General features: G+C 43.5%; 1 protein-coding gene across 1 annotated transcript in view; it reads right to left on the bottom strand.

Annotated features, from left to right (window-relative positions):
• AHRR (aryl hydrocarbon receptor repressor) overlaps window positions 1-16,602 on the bottom strand; it is a gene marked incomplete at its 3' end in the record, with an annotated part of 128,975 nt that overhangs the window by 24,380 nt on the left and 87,993 nt on the right. Inside the window, exons 4-5 of the mRNA XM_084621703.1 lie at window positions 3,099-3,188; window positions 2,277-2,406 (exon numbers count right to left, since the gene is read on the bottom strand). Of these exons, the coding sequence (XP_084477829.1) occupies window positions 2,277-2,406; window positions 3,099-3,188 (220 nt within the window). The remainder of the gene's footprint in view (window positions 1-2,276; window positions 2,407-3,098; window positions 3,189-16,602) is intronic.

Genomic DNA, 16,602 nt, shown 5'->3' on the forward strand with positions numbered 1-16,602 from the left:
AGGAGTCCTGGGGGGGCCGTCAGGGGACGGGGGGGTTGGATGGGGCAGGAGTCCTGGGGGAGCCATCAGGGGTGAGAAGCGGGGTTGTCGGATAGGAGGCGGGGGCTGGGCCATGCCTGGCTGTTTGGGGAAACACAGAGTCCCCTAACCGGCCCTCCATACAATTTTGGAAACCCGATGTGGCGGCCAAAAAGTTTGCCCGCCCCTGGCCTAGTGCATTTTGTTTCATTGAGAGGTATTTATTTCTTCTATAAAGAAGGGACCATATTTTACAAAGTTCTCCAAAGACTGCAAGAACTCCTGTGGAAACCATAAGCTTCATGGGGACTGCTTTTGAAGTTAAAAGACTTGTATAAATTTTCTGAGTTTAAAAGCCAGCCATGGACTCCTGCTGCATGGTGCTGCTTGCAAGTTTCTTCCTACCCATCTGAAAAACCTATTAATGCTCCGTTAGCCTTCAGTGATGGATATACATTTTACCATGGGTCTGGTGTACTTTAAGTTTGTGAAAGGTCTGAAGGACTTCATACATTTTACCCAAATTATGACAGACTCCAGGAACTGGACAAAATGGGTTATTTCCAGTTAGTAACCCTGTGAGGTAGTTACAGTATCACCCCCATTGTCTAGAAAGGAGAACAGAGAAAGTGGGGCCAACATTTTCAGAAATGATCACTAGTTTTGGGTGCCTCCAATTTTTATGTGCCCAATTTGAGGCACCAGATTTTTCAAAGAATTCACCATTACTATTGACTTAAACTGGAGTTCTGGGTATTCAATTCCTCTGAAAGTTTTAGGCCTTGGGTAACAAAGAGCATTTTTTCACTTGTCAGAAACTGTTCTTACTTTTTAGCTGGACAAACATAAATAAAATAAATAAAAAAACTTGGCAGACTTCATGTTCATGTGCTGAGAAGGTTCTCTGTGGCCTGTAGCTGGAACGTGAGCAGGTGTGGCATGTCTGAGCTAAGGCTAGAGTTGAAACCTTAACTGAACATTTTCGGTTTTCTCGCGTTTCTCATTAATCAAATATTATTGCTAAAAGATGTTGTGTTTAAAAGGGCAATAAAGTTTCAACCTCAACTCTATATTGAAGTTTTACTGGGGATATTATTATTACCACTATTACTACCTTAGACAAGTCACAACCTCTACATACCTTAGTTTGTCTGTCTATAAAATGGGAATAAAAATACTTACCTACCTTCCGGGGTGCCCATTTATAAAGTCCTTTAAAATCTTTTAATTAAAGGCTTAATACCATAGAAGTGCAAATTATTAACAGTAGTAGTAATGGATACTTTTATTCCAAAGAATCCCACAATGTAGTGTTTAAACTTAAACTGATATTTAGACTATGCTGGGGGATCACTTTACCTCTACAATACAGACACCTGTGATGTGAAATGTGGTAATTATTCAGCAGCCCTAAACTGCACAGCAACACTACACAGAAATTTTGTATAGAAATGAATAATAATTTCTCCAGATAAAATTGCAAGGGGAATTTAGAGTGACAGAATGCAGTCACCAAAGAAGGATCATGGCTCAGTTGCTCGAGTTCACATCCCTCTTGTATTCTTAGAGAAAGGGAACTTTAATGACTAGAAGTAGTCATGATTTCTGTTTTATGCCTCATCTGATAGAAAGCACCTCTAAACAGCAGAGGGTGCCCTAACACCATGCCGGGACAGTACTGAATCAAGGAAAATGGACTACAGCACCTACTTGTTCTTTAGAGGTCTTTTATCCAGGTAGTTTAGTGTGAGAAAGCAAATGGGATGACAGCACAAATACTTACCCACTTTCCAGGGGTGCCCATTTATAAAGTCCTTTAAAATCTTTTAATGAAAGGTTTAATACCATAGAAGTGCAAATTATTAACTGCTGTAGCAATAGTGTTCAGAAACCTTCTGTATACTGTATTTTTGTGATTGAGAGAAATATTGATATGTTATTTAAAGACAAGAGCTTAGTAGGATTAACCATTTTTATGGATGATGAGAAGATCTACAGCTACATTCGATAGGAAAAAAAAAGTAATGTAAACTCTCACACTTCAAGGCATAAACCATTTTCTAACTGTCAAGAGTTAGGAAGAAAGATCCCCCATGGGCTCATCGTGTTGCAATTGTCCACTCTGAGGGTTTCTGCACCTTGGTTTGAGGGATCTGGCACTAGTCACTATCAAAGTCAGGCTGCTGGACTAGATGGACCACTGATCTGGATTCACTATGACAATTCCTATATCTCTAATGAATATTACACAAACCTACCTGTTTCTGTCTGCAGTTGTTGTCCAGATACCAGTTGTGGAGGATTCATGGCCCAGTGCAGTTGTTTACAGAAATCTTGGCGATCATCCACATGAATGTAATCGTATATATTTTGGTGCATTACATCAGTCTGAAATAATTCCAATAAACAATGTTTAGGATGTAAGTTCATTGGCTAGGGGCTATTATCTCTATATCCCCATTAGGTGGATGGTTGGTGGGGATATTGGGTCAGAGCTAAGATTGCTTGAGGAATATTATTTCTGAATTTCCTGACTCTCACGTTTACTTTTTATTTTAAACTACAGTATTGTAGTGAGGATCTTTTAAGCCTTAATTCTTAATTTCCTGACTTTTGTGCACGTGCAAAATATCCATCAATGTTGCATTAAGGTAATTTTTGCATTTATTAAAATAATGCTTGTTCTGAATGTTAAATTGAAGGGATAAATTACAATGATGAGTGTTAGGGGTATATTCTATATTTGTAACAGTTCATGTCTTTGTTTACCAAAGATTCACAATAACAGAATAGCTCAAAATGTCTTCTGGGATGTTACATAGAATACACATTCACCTGAATTCTAAAAAAAAATAAAAATAAAAAAATAGGAAAATTACAGTCCCATATCCTAATCTGAAATTGCCTCATAAATATACCTTTAGTCCATTTATACTTTATATCTAGTCAATTGTAAAGGGACATGTCAAAACAGTGTACCGTACATGATTTTAGAGAGTGTATCAAAAGAAAGTACAGCAAGGAAGCCATTACAAATTGTACAACATTAAGCATTCTAAATACTTTTAATATACATTTACCTGATGAAAGCCTAGATAGTCCACAATAGTTGATGATGCATAAAATATCATTCCATCTGAACTCACCACCAAGGCAAAGCCATTCAGTGACTGGGAGAAGGGAGATAAAATAAAGAATAAAAAAGTCAACAAAAGACAAAACACAAGAAGTAAAACTGGTATGACATTTATTAACATATTTTCTAAGCTTTTCTTTCCTAATGTTCAATTATGGAATAGCAGAAAGATGGAAACTAAAGTGTTGCTTAAAACAGACATTTATTAATTTTATTTAGCTTTACTCTGACCATGAGGTTAACAAGCAGCATCTGTACCCCACTGATTTGTCTGCTACATCATATGGACTAGTTTCTTCTGTCTTTACAATGAGTAGTTCCATCGATATCTATAGGACTCTGATGTAAAGTTGCTGCTCAGTGCAAGAGGAGCAGACTCTGCCCCTATACAATGATGGGCTAATCAAATATTATTTATCAAATGCTAAAGAAAAATAACACATGGGTGTATCTTGTCATCTTGATATATGGGGATTGATTTTCATAACTCAGAATTAAATTCCTGCATATCAACATGAGGCTATAATAGTTTCAAATATAATTAGGCATTTAAATAGCTCAGAAGTTTTGAACATTACATCTGTATTGCCAAAAATATGCAAGAGCATTCTCCTTCTTGGAATGACATTGTGGATAATGACCTGGAATGTGTTCTCTCTCCTTTTTTTAAACTTACCTTTTTTGGTTACACTTAATAGAGAGACTAATTAAAATGTAATAACAATGTGGTTAACCTTTATGATACTTGGAATTACTACTAATTCATATAACTGGAAGGTTAATGACATGAGCAAATTACTTGTCACCCATTTAATTTCAAACTTACTATATTCCACTAACTTTTCTGAATATATATTTTTGATACATGTACCTAATACAAAATCCTCTAACCAGAAAATTAACTATTGTGGGTAACACTTTCACAGTAGTACAACTACTATATAACTGCAGTCGTATTCTAAAGTGTAACCAATTTTTCAAGAACTTTAACAAAATACATATGTTGGCATAATTATATAAATAAAATAAGGAATATTTAAAGTAAGTGGACTAAGCAATGGAACTTAATGCACTAATATCATAAACCAATACACAGTAAAGAAGACAATATATGTAGAATAATATTATGCCAGGTAATGTAAGCAACAAGACAAGTATAAAAATAAGAACGGATGTAAATGAAGTACACTACACAAACATTAACACTGGTCATACCTAATCTAGATTTGTCTAATTTTGCCTACCTTCCCCTACCCCAGAACCCCAGGACACTTTTTCACCACAGAGGGACTGTATTTCAGAGATGGATTAATTAATTCCTGCATATGGTTTATATATCAATTGGTAAAAAGCATTGGGATTGTTTGAGATTAAAGTTGTATATTGTGACAAAGTTCCTCCTCTACCTTAGTAGATCTTGCGCTTATTGGTGGATTTGCTCGCCTTGGAACTCAGTTTGGCCGTTTTCATGAACCCACAGTCCAGATCAACTCCTCCTGTGTCTGACCAGGAGCTGGGAGGTTTGGGGGGAACCCAGGCCCGCCCTCTACTTCGGGTTCCAGCCCAGGGCCCTGTGGAATGCAGCTGTCTAGAGTGCCTCCTGGAACAGCTGTGCAACAGCTACAGCTCCCTGGGCCACTTCCCCATGGCCTCCTCCCAACACCTTCTTTATCCTCACCATAGGACCTTCCTCCTGGTGTCTGATAATACTTGTACTCCTCAGTCCTCCAACAGTATGCGTTCTCACTCTCAGCTCCTTACACGCGCACCACAAACTGAAGTGAGCTCCTGTTTGAACCCAGGTGCCCTGATTAGCCTGCCTTAATTGATTCTAGCAGCTTCTTGATTGGCTGCAGGTGTTCTAATCAGCCTGTCTGTCTTAATGATCTCCAGAAGGTTCCTGATTGTTCGGGAACCTTCCCTTTACCTTACCCAGGGAAAAGGGACCTACTTAACCTGGGGCTAATATATCTGCCTTCTATTACTCTCCTGTTGCCATCTGGCCTGACCCTGTCACATATCCCCCCCCCCCCTCTGCTCACCACTACGGGTTGGGCAACTTGGGACATCAGGCAGTGTACTCATGACAAGCCATCTGCATTGCCATGGTGGCTTCCAGCCCGGTGTTGTATGGTGAACTGGAAAGGTTGTAGAGACAGGAACCATCTGGTCACCCTGCGTTCTTCTCTTTATTTCGCTGCATCCACTGGACGGGTGCATGGTCGATCACAAGGGTAAACCGTTGTCCCAGAAGGTAATAATGTAGTGTTTCCATGGCCCATTTCACAGCTAGGCACTCTCTTTCAACCACGGCATACTTCTGCTCTCTCGGGAGGAGTTTCCTGCTGAGGTAGAGGATTGGGTGTTCTTCATCTCCGACCATCTGCGATAGGACAGCTCCCAATCCTACTTCAGATGTATCTGTTTGTAAAAATGAATTCTTTGTTGAAGTCTGGGGCTATAAGCACAGGGTTACTGCAGACGGCTGTCCATAGATCCATGAATGCTTTCTCTGCGGCATCTGTCCACTTCACCATGTCTGGACCCAGGCTTTTATCAGGTCTATCAAGGGACTCGCTCTGATAGCAAAATGGGGAATAAATTGTCGGTAGCACCCCACCACCCCCAGGAATGCCAGGACTTGCTTTTTCTGATTCAGCCGGGGCCAATTTTGGATAGCCTCTAGTTTGTTTAGTTGGGGCTTGACCATGCCGCTTCCTACAATGTAGCCAAGGTATTTAGCCTCAGCTAGCCCTATAGCACACTTGGCTGGGTTGGCTGTGAGGCCAGCCCGTCTTAGCATGTCCAGAACCGCTTCCACCTTTTCTAAGTGGGTTTCCCAGTCGCGGGTATGAATAATCACATCATCCAGGTATGCCGCTGCATAACTGGTATGGGGCCGTAGGAGCTTGTCCATAAGACACTGGAAAGTGGCAGGTGCCTCATGCAGTCCAAAAGGAAGAACAGTATATTGAAACAGACCTTCTGGGATAGAGAATGCCGTCTTTTCTTTCACATCTTTGGCAAGGGGAATCTGCCAGTATCCCTTTGTTAAATCAAGGGTGGTCAAAAATTGGGCCAGGCGGTCAACTAACTCATCAATACAGGGTATGGGGTATGCATCAAATTTGGATATCTCATGCAGCCAGCGAAAGTCATTATAAAACCTAGTGGTGCCATCGGGTTTGGGCACCAACAAAATCGGGCTTGACCACTGACTGTGGGACTCTTCGATGACTCCCAGCTCCAACATCCTTTTTACCTCTGCCTTGATCTCCTCCCTTTTTGCTGCTGGGACCCGATAGGGCCTTAAAGTTACCTTTGCCCCAGGGTCTGTGATAATGTGGTAATATGCTTCGGTGGTCTGACCTGGTTTGGTTGAAAACACATCCTGGTATCAGTTGATCATCTCAGTTACCTCCTTCTTCTGGTTTGGTGTCATATCAGTGGATATCCTGATCTGCTCCTGCATGTTATTTCCCTGGCTCGGGGTCTCTTGGGCCACTACACACGCCTCTCGTTGGTGCCAAGGCTTTAAGAGGTTAATGTGATAAATTTGTTCTTGTTTCCGGCGTCCTGGCTGCCACACCTTGTAGGTTACTTCCCCCATGGCTTCAACCACCTCACAGGGCCCCCTGCCATTGGGCCAAAGCTTGCTTTCTGCCGTGGGTACCAACACCATCACCCGATCCCCTGGTTGGAACTGTCGGACTTTTGCCTGGAGATTGTAATGGGTTCGCTGGGCCTCCTGCGCCTTTTCCAAATGTTCCCGTACAATAGGGGTGACCTGGGCTATCAGTTCTTGCATCTGCAACACACAGTCAATTATATTTCTCCCCTCATTGGGTTTCTCTTCCCAGATTTCTTTTCTGATATTTAGTATGCGATGGGGGTGGCGTCCGTATAATAATTCAAAGGGAGAAAACCCAGTTGAGGCCTGAGGTACCTCCTGGATTGCAAACATAAGGTAGGGTAGTAGGGTGTCCCAATCCTTCCCGTCCCGATTTACCACTTTCCTTATCATTGCCTTGAGGGTTCGGTTAAACCTTTCTACCAGCACATCGGTCTGCAGATGATAGACTGAAGTTCTCAGGGTATGTATATGGAGAAGCGTACAGAGGTCCTTCATTAGCTTTGACATAAATGGGGTACCTTGGTCTGTTAATATCTCCTTTGGTAGCCCCACTCGGGCAAAGATCCCCACCAACTCTTTAGCTATCGTTTCAGATGCCGTATTCCGCAGGGGAATGGCTTCTAGGTAGCGAGTAGCATAATCCAGAATGACAAGTATATATTGGTGGCCCTGGGCTGTCTTCTCCAGGGGTCCCACTAGGTCCATGGCTATTCGCTCAAAGGGGAACTCTAAAGGTACCCTCAAGTGGGGACGGGGACTGTGTAGCTGACACTCCAGGCAGGACGCACAGTACCTCCACATTTCTTCATGTACTCCGGGCCAGAAGAATCGTTGCAGGACCCATGCCAGGGTCTTCTCTACCCCCAAATGCCCCCCCAAAAAGATGACTATGGGCCAGACTTAATACAGCATTCTGGTGTTTTTGAGGTAGTAGGATCTGCTGTACCTTCTGCCCCTGTACTGGTGCAACCCGGTATAAGGGATTCTTCTTCATTATAAAGTAGGGTCCTGGTCCCATGGTTTTCCCTTCCACAGGGACCCCATCTATTTCGGTCACCTCCTTCCTAATGTTGTCGTACCTTGGGTCTTCAGCCTGGTCCCGTCCAAAATTTCCTCTCCTGGGGCTAATCTGCCCGAGATCTAGGGCCTCTGCTGCCTCTCCTGGTTCAGAGGCGTTAGGGTGTGGGTCAGACTCGGGTGCTTCTCCCTCCTGGGTGGCCTCCTTTTCAGCTGCTCAGGTCCGCCAACCTAAGAGAGTGACCCTCTGGCTTTGGGCCAGTATTCGGGTTCCCAAGGCCTTAGCTGCCCTTCTTTCCCCTTTTGTGTTTCTACGCTGTCTGGGAGTGGAGAACAAATCTGGGGATATTTCAGAGAAGGTTGAGGGTTGACAGTCTGCTGTGGGTGCCTCACTACTTTTAGGGCTTCCCCCTTTCTCCAATTCCCCTACTGGTAGTAAGTCTCCAAACCCTGGGAAGTCCCTCCCTATGAGCACCAGGTATGAGAGTTTAGGGACTACACCTGCTGTTACCTCAGTAGTGTTCCCCTGAATCTCGATTTTTACTGGGATGGTGGGGTAATAACCAACTGTCCCATGGACGTATGTTATCCCTGGTCTCTTGGTTTGGGCAGTCTAACATCACGATCCTCTTCCACCTCAGCGCTCCGACTCCTGGTAGCTTCTGGTGGGCCTTCAGCCCCTCTCTTTTTCCACCTGGGCTCTCCTGGCGGCCCAGTCACCCGAGCTCTAGGGCTTGGTGCTGCTAGTTTAACCAGGGGTGCTTCTTCCTTAACTGGTCGGGTCAGCTCCCTCGCCTTTCTACCAGCGTGACAACCTCATCGTAGGTGGAGGGTTCATTCTGGTTTACCCAGACGTGAAGGTCTGGCGGTAGTCCTCTCATGTACCGGTCGATGACAAGAACCTCTGGTATCTCCTCCGGACTCCAGGACTCAGTTCATAACCACTTTTGTGCGAGATGGATGAGGTCATATAATTGGACCGCGGGATTTTGTTTTCCTGGTACCTCCACTCATGCTATCGCTGGGCCCGCACAATGGTCGTTACCCCAGATCTGGCCAGGATCTCTGCTTTCAGCTGGGGGTAGTCTGCCGCAGCCTCTTCAGGCAAATCATAGTAGGCCTTCTGGGCCTCCCCACACAGGAATGGAGTGAGGATGCCAGACCACTGTTCTCAGGGCCAAGCCTCCAGCAGGGCTGTCCTCTCAAAGGCCAGGAGGTATGCCTCTACATCATCCTCCCGCGTCATTTTCTGCAGCCAATTGCTGGCTCGCATGATCTGCATCCCATCATGGCCACGGTTCAGCTCTGTAAGGGCCTTTACCTGGTTTACCGGTTCCTGCAACATAGCCCAGTCTTGAGCAGCCTGGTCATTCAGCAGGCGATTAGTCTCTTGCTGCAGCCACACTGCCTCCTGTTGGGCGGCTGACTGGACACGAGTAGCCTCCTGCTGGGCAGCTGTGGCTTGTATCAGTGCCCGCACTACCTCCTCCATTGTGGTGAAAAAAAAAATAAAATAAACCCTCTCCCTTTTTTTTTTCCAAACACCCTCCTTCTTCAGCCGCGCTGTGCACACTAGATCCCACTTTTAACACCAGTTGTGACAAAGTTCCTCCTCTACCTTGGTGGGTCTTGCGCTTATTGGTGGATTTGCTCGCCTTGGAGCTTCACAGCAGCCCTCAGTTTGGCCGTTTTCATGAACCCACAGTCCAGGTCAACTCCTCCTGTGTCTGACCAGGAGTTGGGAGGTTTGGGGGGAACCCAGACCCGCCCTCTACTTCGGGTTCCAACCCAGGGCCCTGTGGAATGCAGCTGTCTAGAGTGCCTCCTGGAACAGCTGTGGGACAGCTACAACTCCCTGGGCTACTTCCCCATGGCCTCCTCCCAACACCTTCTTTATCCTCACCATAGGACCTTCCTCCTGGTGTCTGATAATACTTGTACACCTCAGTCCTCCAACAGTATGCGTTCTCACTCTCAGCTCCTTGTACCTCTTGCTCCCAGCTCCTTACACGCACACCACAAACTGAAGTGAGCTCCTTTTTAAACCCAGGTGCCCTGATTAGCCTGCCTTGATTGATTCTAGCAGCTTCTTGATTGGCTGCAGGTGTTCTAATCAGCCTGTCTGTCTTAATTGTCTCCTGAAGGTTTCTGATTGTTTGGGAACCTTCCCTGTTACCTTACCCAGGGAAAAGGAACCTACTTAACCTGGGGCTAATATATCTATCTGCCTTCTGTTACTCTCCTGTAGCCATCTGGCCCGACCCTGTCACTACATATATATATATGATATTGCTACTTTTCCCTTCCCTCAACCTGTGTTTTTATTAAAAACATGAACATTACAGTGGACAGATATATTAATTTTCATGCATTGTGGGGCCACGTTTTCAAGAGCTCAGTTCCCATAAGGGTGAGATTTTTAAGACTGCTCAGCACCCAGCAGTTTCCTTTGTGACATTTATGGCCAGAATTTCAAAAGAGCTCAGCTCTCCTCAGAACATTTGTCCGTAATGGTAGGTGCTGAGCACCTTTGAGAAATTTGGACCTGTGTGGCTACTCACCCCAGGGTGAACTATGCGTTAAAGAACCCGCGATGTGTGAAATGGATGGCTAGAGAGAGGTCCAGCAGAAAGACTTTAGGGTAGAGATCCCCAAACTGTGGGGCACACCCCCCTAAGGGTGTGCAGAGGAACATTCTGGAGGACATGGCAGGCCAAGGCCAGCCCTCATGGGGGGTGGGGAGGGAGAGCCTCCCAGCCTCAATGGGGCTCCTGGCCCCCACTGCAGCCCGGTTGCAGCTTTGCTCCCAGGCTCGACCCCAACCTCAGCCCCTGGCCGCAGCTCTGTTCTCAGCCCCAGACCCACCCCCACCTACGGCCCCAGCTGAGGCCCCCTTATCCCGTCCGCATTCCCACCCACCCACTCCGGGAGCCATAGCCTCGCCTCTCCTCCAGGATGGGGGCGCAGACAAGGGTAAGGGGGGGTCGCAACCCTGAAAAGTTTGGGGACCACTGCTTTAGGGCCTTGTCTACATTAGAAAATAGCACTGTTTCACCAATTGATTTAGCTGAACTGGTGCTAGCCAAGGGTTAGCTGTAAAGTAGACAAGGACAAACTGCAGTCAGGATCAGTTTAGCCAACTGGAGTTAATCCCTGCTCAGAACAGGCATTACCTCTGGCTAGCTGAACTGGTGCTGATCACTAGTTTCTCCATGGCTATTCTTCCAGTAAAACCAATTGTGGAAATGGTCCTATTTTCTTCTGTAAACAGGGCTCTAGTCTAGATGCAACATGAATCTTACTTCCTCCCATTTGTGTCTTTCACTGTGCTGAGAGTATCTCTGTGGATGGTATTCTGTCATATCCATTTACAATATCAGATGGAGACAAGAAAGGATTTTTGGCATCTTGTCTCTTTGGATTCTTCTTTGCAGCAATGAAACCATCATTGATGTGATTTCAGGAATTTTATTACATTTTAAACATCTGGTAGGGTCTTTAACTAAAACCTCCAGACTAAAAACCTCCATAAAGATAAATGGAGCATTTATGTGAGCTCCTTTATGCAGGTGACTATACTCGCAATGTGCACACGGCAAAGAACTTCCCAGTCATCAACTATTCATTAGCTGAGATAGCTAGAAATGCTGACCTTGCCATCTGCTTCAAAAAAACCAAGGTAATTTGCCTGCCCACATCTGGGAAAGCATATACGAGACCTAGAATCGCTCTGAAACATAAGGCCTGATAATGCAAGGTACCGGGCGCCCTTAATTCCCATTTTTGTTGGCTTCCATGTAAGATGGAGGTATTCAGCCCTGTTAGGTGGTAGTGGACTTACCTTGTACGAATTTTGTCAAACACTGTTCTTATGGATCAAGAAATTGCTACTCAAATTATTAAGGGATGTTCTGCATCAATATATTGCCACATCTAGGCCCTGCACCATATTCTACAAGAGACTGAAGTCTGCTTTTAAAATGCAGAACTAATTTCCAACTCACTCCACAGCTGTGAAACATGGAAAAGCTACTGCTAATATTTCAAAGAACTGGAATGGCATTGGAGCAGTAGGAAGGGTTTGTGTGGGAGGAGACTAAGTGAATGTATGTATGTGTAGGGAGAGGTTAGAAAAATGTGGGAGGGAAGAGGGGTATTTGGGGGGGGTTGGAGGAGGCGAGAGAAAGAGACGGGGGGGTTGGAGGAGGTGAGAGAAAGAGAGACAGGGTGGTTGGAGGAGGTGTTCACGGGGATGGGGGTTGATGTAGTGGAGTGAGATTCAGGAGTGGAGTTCAAGGATGTGTGTATTTGGGTAGAGATGGAACAGAGCAGGGAAGTGCAGGAGATGTGTGGAGAGTGCAGTTACCCCTGTTTTTTCTTTCTTGTAACACCTACTTTCTTTTCTGCTTTTTGTGGGAAGATCTTAACTGAGAATCTCCTGGTTTCCCAATATTTAAGCCTGAGGTTTTGAAGCTCCATGTTCTGGAAGAGTACAGGGAATGGAAGGCACTGTTGTGCAGCAGGAACCCTAATTCCACTTTAGCAAAGTTATGTGTGATTAACTCAAGGTCCATGTTACAAAAATTGTACATTAGCTGGGAAATCTGCAGCACAATCCACACTAACTAAAAAACCAGCTGGAGCAAAACTTCAAAACTAAAGTCCAGGTATTTGGCTGTTTTTTAAAAATGTTATCTTAAAACACTACTCAATGAAAAGACATATTATCCACAGTAGAGAGGGCTCAGTACAGATGAACAGGGCAGTGCATTGTTGTGCTACCCCAGAAACAGACCAGGAATCTGCTTTCATTACCTCTTTGCTCCACAGGGGGTGACTGTGACATTGCACGCCATATGTTTATGGAAATATGTTTATAAGTGTAAATACGATGTAACTGGAGTATGCTTTATGCAAAAGGTCTCTTGTAAGGTATCATTACAAAGCTTATAATCTACTGAGTGTGGTCATCCTATTTGTATAAATGTATCATTCTTGTATCTGAAACTAGAAATATGAAATATAACTCTGAAGTCCTATTGTAATTATGCAAAGTGTGGGCCATTAATGGTGGTTTGGAATTGTGATGGCTCCCATCTACTAGGACAATTGGTTGTAAATGGCTCTGTTTACCTACAAGCCTTCCTGTGAGTCAGGCCAGGAAGAATGAAGGCTTGGTGTCTCACAGGATATGTGATTATGTCACCTGGTACTGGAATCCATCTTAAACCTGGTGCTTTTCCATTTAGAGGGAGGGGTGGGGACCCAAAGAGACAAAAGATTCCTGCCTTGTGCCAAAACTATATAAGGGGGTGGAACAGAACAAAGGAGTTTCCAGTCATGAGAAAGCCCCTAGTTACCACCTGAGCTGGAGCTAACAAGTACTGTACCAGGGGAAAGGATTGGGCCCAGACTAAGAAGGAGTCTAGTCTGTGAAAGAAGCTTATTGGAACATCTCTGAGGGTGGGATTTTATCTGTAATCTGTTTCTTAATGTATTAGGCTTAGACTTGCGTGTTTTGTTTTATTTTGGTTGGTAATTTACTTTGTTCTGTCTGTTATTACTTGGAATCACTTAAATCCTACTTTTTATACTTAATAAAATCACTTTTGCTTATTAATTAAGTAAGTAATTAATACCTGGGGGAGCAAACAGCTGTGTATATTTCTCTATCAGTGTTATAGAGGGTGGACAATTTATGAGTTTACCCTGTATAAGCTTTATACAGAGTAAAACGGATTCATCTGGGGTTTGGATCCCACTGGGAGCTGGGTGTCTGGGTGCTGGAGACAGGAGCACTTCTTAAGCTGTTTCAGTTAAGTCTGCAGCTTTGGGGCATGTGGTTCAGACCCTGGGTCAGTGTGGGAGCAGACCGGCGTGTCTGGCTCAACAAGGCAGGGTTCCAAAGACCCAAACTGGCAGAGAAAACAGGCTCAAAGGTACTCTCAGCACATCAGGTGACAGTCCCAAGGGGATTTCTGTGATCAAACCTGTCACAGTGACATACTCAGCACCAGCCCTATATCTGGCTCAGTGTGTGCATCCCCAACACAGGCTGGAATGTTGGAGATCTGCCCATTCCCTGCCCAAACTTGTCCACTCCTACTGCATGTGTGGGGAAGGGAATATAGCAGCCCTATGGAAACTGCACAGCCCCCCACAGTATAGATAGCTGGCATCGGACAGTAAGGGGGCACCTTGCAGGAGTGTGTGGAAGTGTAGGAAGGGCTACAGACTGGTTCTTAGATTTTAGAGAATAGAGAAATATTAAAAGACCTTCATTCTGCAATTCTTTGTCCAAGCTGTGCTTACTACATAGTAATAAATAGTGTTTTATCAATAATAGTTCAATTGCCTGCCAAAACAATTTTCAAACATTGAGTATATTTACTTTTTCAAAAGCTTTCATAGTAGAAATTTGAGCAGTGACAACTAAATACAACTTTATTATCTAAGCTGTAAAAATAAATGATTGTAAAATGCCATTTGGTAAACCATATGGATTCAATGGCAGATGGAATTTCTAATCCAAGCTAAAACTTGAAACATGTGAGACAGACTTAACTATGCACTGCAAACACTTGTTTGTTTGTGTTTGGTTTTGTTTGTTTAAGAAACTCATATTTCTTACATTCTACATGAAAAATGAAATCACTTTTTTCCAAATGGAAAAAAGGGCTTGGCATCAAACTGTGGACTGTGTTCTTTTTAAAAACAAGTACATCCAATTATGTACTCACGAAAAGCTGCACCTGCTACTTAAATAAAAAACAATTAATATGTTCGTGCAAAGCAAGTTCACGGTTACTTTAGTGCCCACAGTAGCTCTGAGATTAAAGTTATCATCCTCTTTCATTATGAGGTTTTAGAAACATTATTAATAAAAAAGTTCTCCCTGCGAATGAAGACAAATATTTTGAGAAAGATAGGACTTCCTATCTTGGCAAGATCCTTTATATATCCTGATGTTTTTTCTGGTCCCTTAACAGAGAATCAGCCAGCAAATACTTCAAAGATATTTTGGTCAAGGTCATGGCATAGTAAAAATAAGAAAAAAAGATCAGTTCCAAGCCACATTTCTCTTATTACTCTTCTTTGAAATAAAGGAAAATTCACTAACATTGTGATCTCCAGAGACCACACTGCTATGGTTACTAAAGTACAACAGTCAAGGCCTGGAGCCATGCCTTGCTCAGAACAGATTTTCAAGTCACGCAACACGGGTACTAAATTTCCAGTGTCAGTTGGCTTTCAGTGTATCTAGAGCTGTTTCATTTAGCAGTCTGTTGATAGTCTTTGTATCACATGTGGGGTGGAGTTATTCTTTGATGATCTGAATAATAAGCTTCTGTAAGTGGTACGCTCATCCCTGTCTTTCTCCATAATGATGTGTACTTAAGAATACTACTGGGAAGATGCAGTCAGCCTTCTTAATTTGTACCATAATGGATCTATCTGTTCCATTCCACTCATGTTTTTAAAAATTCGCAATTACCCTGCACAAAAATCATTTTATAATCCTTAATTAAGATGCTCTTTACAAACTAAAAAAAATCAAGTCCTTAGAACTCTGATATTAAGCTGAAACTCAAAAAGACTATTCAAAGAGATACACCAATGTATCTAGTGACATGAAAGCATACCTTTTGCCAGAATAGTAGGATAATTCATAGCACTCCAAAGGTTTGTGTACATGTATTGTATCAACAAAGTTACTTCAAAGGGTCTACTTGAGCAAGTAAACACTGCCCTGCATAATTAGGGATTGCAGAACTGTACCCTTCATAAACAGTTTTTATCACAGCCTTGTGTACTAGGAAACAAAAAAGAGAGCAATTTTTTTAAAAAAAAAGCAGACATGCATTTCCATCATTGTAGCCAATGGAGATAGGAAGTGTTGATGGATAATACTTTTGTCATCGTGTTTTTGTATGCGTAAGCCCTTTGCACATGGGAAGCTTTATGGGTGAATCCCATGGAAAAGGAATACTGTATATGGGAGCTCTTTTCATAGGCAAAACTTTGCATGGCAATGGATTTGAACAAGTTAAAAATTGCATACCAGCTGCTTTGAGCAGGGAAAACTTTCTAGGGTGAATTTACTCTCGCAAATGTCAGATTTCAGCACAGAAAAAAATGTATTCTCACTCATTCTATCACTCAATGCTACCTTCTCTTTTCCCCAGAAAAAGCCAAGTCCATGTTCCTTCCTATCTGACTCAGTCCAGGTATGACTTCTCAGATCCACAAGAAGAGTTGTGGTACTTAGAAGGTTAGCGGACCAAGTCCATTCAGTGCTACCCAGAGCAAGGTCAATCAATGCTGATCTTTCAAACATCTCTTGTGCTAATGCAGCTCGGGAAGAGTTTGGACACTGGACCTCAAATTTACGTTTGGACAGGAGACCTGTGCCATCTGACAGGGAGGGAGGACCTGGAAAAATTTAGCTTGCAAAGTTTTTTTCATTTATCTCATGTTTTGCCAACACATCACTATCACAAGGGAATTGGATCAACTTCAGAAATACTTGTTTGTTAGTGTGTTATTTTACATGTTGGAATTCAGTGAGCGAGCTGAAATGTGACAGCTTGTCAAGAGGGAGTAGGTGTAATCAGCATCTTGGAAATGTGGTGGGAAAGTATAAATCAATGAGCTATGGTGATTCGTAGTTACAAACTTGCACACAAACACATTAGATCACAGAGAGAGCGGGGCGTGAGGGAAAATGCTACCGATGGCATGGGGTACAAACCATAGATCCCAACCATTGCCCTTCCTCTCCTTACATATCCCCATT

Source organism: Lepidochelys olivacea (assembly GCF_965140295.1).
Source record: "Lepidochelys olivacea isolate rLepOli2 genome assembly, chromosome: 2".
In the NCBI taxonomy this organism is placed as follows: Eukaryota; Metazoa; Chordata; order Testudines; family Cheloniidae; genus Lepidochelys; species Lepidochelys olivacea.